Source organism: Pistacia vera, unplaced genomic scaffold (genome assembly GCF_008641045.1).
Source record: "Pistacia vera cultivar Batoury unplaced genomic scaffold, PisVer_v2 Contig1313, whole genome shotgun sequence".
Taxonomy (NCBI): Eukaryota; Viridiplantae; Streptophyta; class Magnoliopsida; order Sapindales; family Anacardiaceae; genus Pistacia; species Pistacia vera.
The window spans coordinates 15,443-17,978 of NW_022195373.1; the positions used below are offsets into that span (position 1 = coordinate 15,443).

A 2,536-nucleotide genomic window follows, 5' to 3' on the forward strand; every position below is an offset into this window, starting at 1 on the left:
TCGGCTCTCCAAGTCAGGAAGGCCAAACTCAACCTTACGATCTAACCGTCCTGGTCGTAACAATGCAGGATCAAGAGTGTCAGGCCTGAAAAAGAGAACATCAAGCCCATTGTAAGCAAAGCATTATGGAAAGCAACAGATACTGGTGCTAGTTAAAATAACAAATTTATGATGCTCAATTTAAAATTCTTCACTAATTATGCAGACTTGAAGGAGGAGCAACCCATCTGCTGCCCTCCAAACTGCAAAACCCCACTAATGAATACATGCATGTACACACAACTAAAGGAAAGCAAAAGAAAGTATATGACTCCACGTATACAACAAAGGTATGCACATTCATGGAGGGGGTTAAAACAAGGCTGATAAGGATATATAGGCACTCTGAAACTACTCACAAAACAAGTATCATATGCAAGTTTAGCAAAATTAACCTGTTTGTCGCCATTAGGACTTTGATATTTCCACGAGCATCAAACCCATCAAGTTGATTCACAATTTCAAGCATTGTACGCTGGACCTCATTATCACCGCCAACACCATCATCAAAACGTGCACCTCCTATAGCATCAACTTCATCGAAAAACACAATACAAGCCTTTTTTGAACGTGCCATCTGCAAGGGACAACATAGTAGTCAGGTAACAAGCAAAAGGAATCATAGATAACTTCAAGGCCTTCAGACACTATTTAAATGTAATGGAGCAGCTTCTAACCTGAAACAACTCACGAACCATTCGAGCTCCCTCACCAACATATTTCTGAACAAGCTCACTTCCAATAACACGGATGAAACATGCATCAGTTCTATTAGCCACAGCTCTGGCTAGAAGTGTTTTACCTGTACCAGGAGGGCCATAGCAGAGAACACCCTTTGGGGGATCAATACCAAGTTTCACAAATTTCTCAGGATGAAGCATGGGTAGCTCAACAACCTAGACAAAACCAAACTCACTGTTATAAGCACCATGTGCAACAGTTATATCTAACTTATCTCTGAATACAACTCCAAATTCATTCTATATTTTTAATGTTGGCCGTATAATTTATATTCATTCAATGTTCTAACCAAAAAAAAAAAAAAAAAAAGGATAAAGGTAATAAACAAGATTAAAAAACACAAAACTAACTTCTCGCATCTTTTCAATTTGCTCCTTGCAACCCCCGACATCATTATATGTCACATCCGGCTTCTCCTCCACTGTCATCATGGTCACACTTGGATCAATTTTTGGAGGCAAGGGAATTTGAATCTGATATTTATTCCGATCAACCCTGCAATGACAGAATACTGGTCAAATTAACAAGAGATATATAGTCAATGAGTAAAAGAGTACAAGTACCTCGAAATGTGCATCAACATAAAGTAGAGTAAGAAGGAAGTCTAGAGCTATTCATTGATAAGTTGGAAACTTACCCCACACGCATGCCTTCTTCGATATCAGTAGGAGAAACTTTGTCGCCAAGCCCAACAACAAACTGCAGCCAAATTAGTAAAAGTTATTAGGCCCAACATGCACATATATGACATTATGACAAATAAAAATCAAATAAATTCATACTCAAATTTGATTCAAGATGAAACAGCACCAAAATATACTTACACTATGTAAAAATTCATTTAAAAAAAAAAAAAAAGAAAAGAGTTACTGAATTCAGCAAAGTTACATTCTTCAACGGAAAAAGGTAAAAACAAAAGTAAACATAGAACAAAAACTACACAATCTGGACAAACACATATGGTATTCAGTATAACAAGACAGAAAAAGAATCCGCAAAAGCTAAAATATACCTTAGCAATTTGCTTAACATTAATAACATATTTGGCATCCTCAGAGTTAGGATTGATTATCTTGGTGCACCTTGCCACCTAGTCAAAAAGATGGCAAAAAGAAGGAGCTTTAAGACTTCAGAAACACAAGAAAGAGGGAAATGAAATTAGTGAAATATAATATACAAATTAACAACCTGAAGAGGTTGCTCCTCCTGCATCATCTGCTTATCAGAAACAAGATCCCACTGGCTGGGTGCAGCTAAGCCAGTGTCAGACTCCTTGATACCACATAAGTCGTTCACCTTCTTAGCCATATCCTTGATTTCTTTCTCAACTTTCTTAATGCTATTCGAGTAAGGTCCTAAACCCTACATTAAACAACAAAACGCAAAACGCAAAACAAAATTCATATAAAATTTCCCAAATTTCTCAACTATCCTGTGCTATCACTACTCGAGATATCAACATATTAAGACCGATACGGTCTACTACCTAACAAAATAAAGCAAGACAACCAGATCCAGCAAATGAGTTAAAAGAAAATTAGGGTTATAGAAAGAAAGAGTGCATACATAGGTTTTGAGAAGAGCGATGTCGTCCTCATCGAGAGGTCTAGGGTTCTTCTCGTCCTTGATCTCATCTTCGGGTTCCGGTGCCATGATTTTTCAGATTGCTTGGGGGTTGAGTCACCAAAGCTTCCTTTTAGCGTGAAGAGAAATTTAAGTCCTGCTCCTTAAATTTTCCATTTAATAAGCAGAAAGA

General features: G+C 37.4%; 1 protein-coding gene across 1 annotated transcript in view; it reads right to left on the reverse strand.

Moving 5' to 3' along the window:
- The window catches only part of LOC116122081 (26S proteasome regulatory subunit 7-like), an 8,193-nt gene extending 5,687 nt beyond the window's left edge, over positions 1 to 2,506 (reverse strand). Inside the window, exons 1-8 of the mRNA XM_031407996.1 lie at positions 2,347 to 2,506; positions 1,969 to 2,142; positions 1,793 to 1,870; positions 1,418 to 1,479; positions 1,131 to 1,275; positions 717 to 935; positions 435 to 616; positions 6 to 85 (exon numbers count right to left, since the gene is read on the reverse strand). Coding sequence (XP_031263856.1) covers positions 6 to 85; positions 435 to 616; positions 717 to 935; positions 1,131 to 1,275; positions 1,418 to 1,479; positions 1,793 to 1,870; positions 1,969 to 2,142; positions 2,347 to 2,433 — 1,027 coding nt within the window. The 5' untranslated portion in view covers positions 2,434 to 2,506. The remainder of the gene's footprint in view (positions 1 to 5; positions 86 to 434; positions 617 to 716; positions 936 to 1,130; positions 1,276 to 1,417; positions 1,480 to 1,792; positions 1,871 to 1,968; positions 2,143 to 2,346) is intronic.
- Between the last annotated feature and the right edge of the window lie 30 nt (positions 2,507 to 2,536).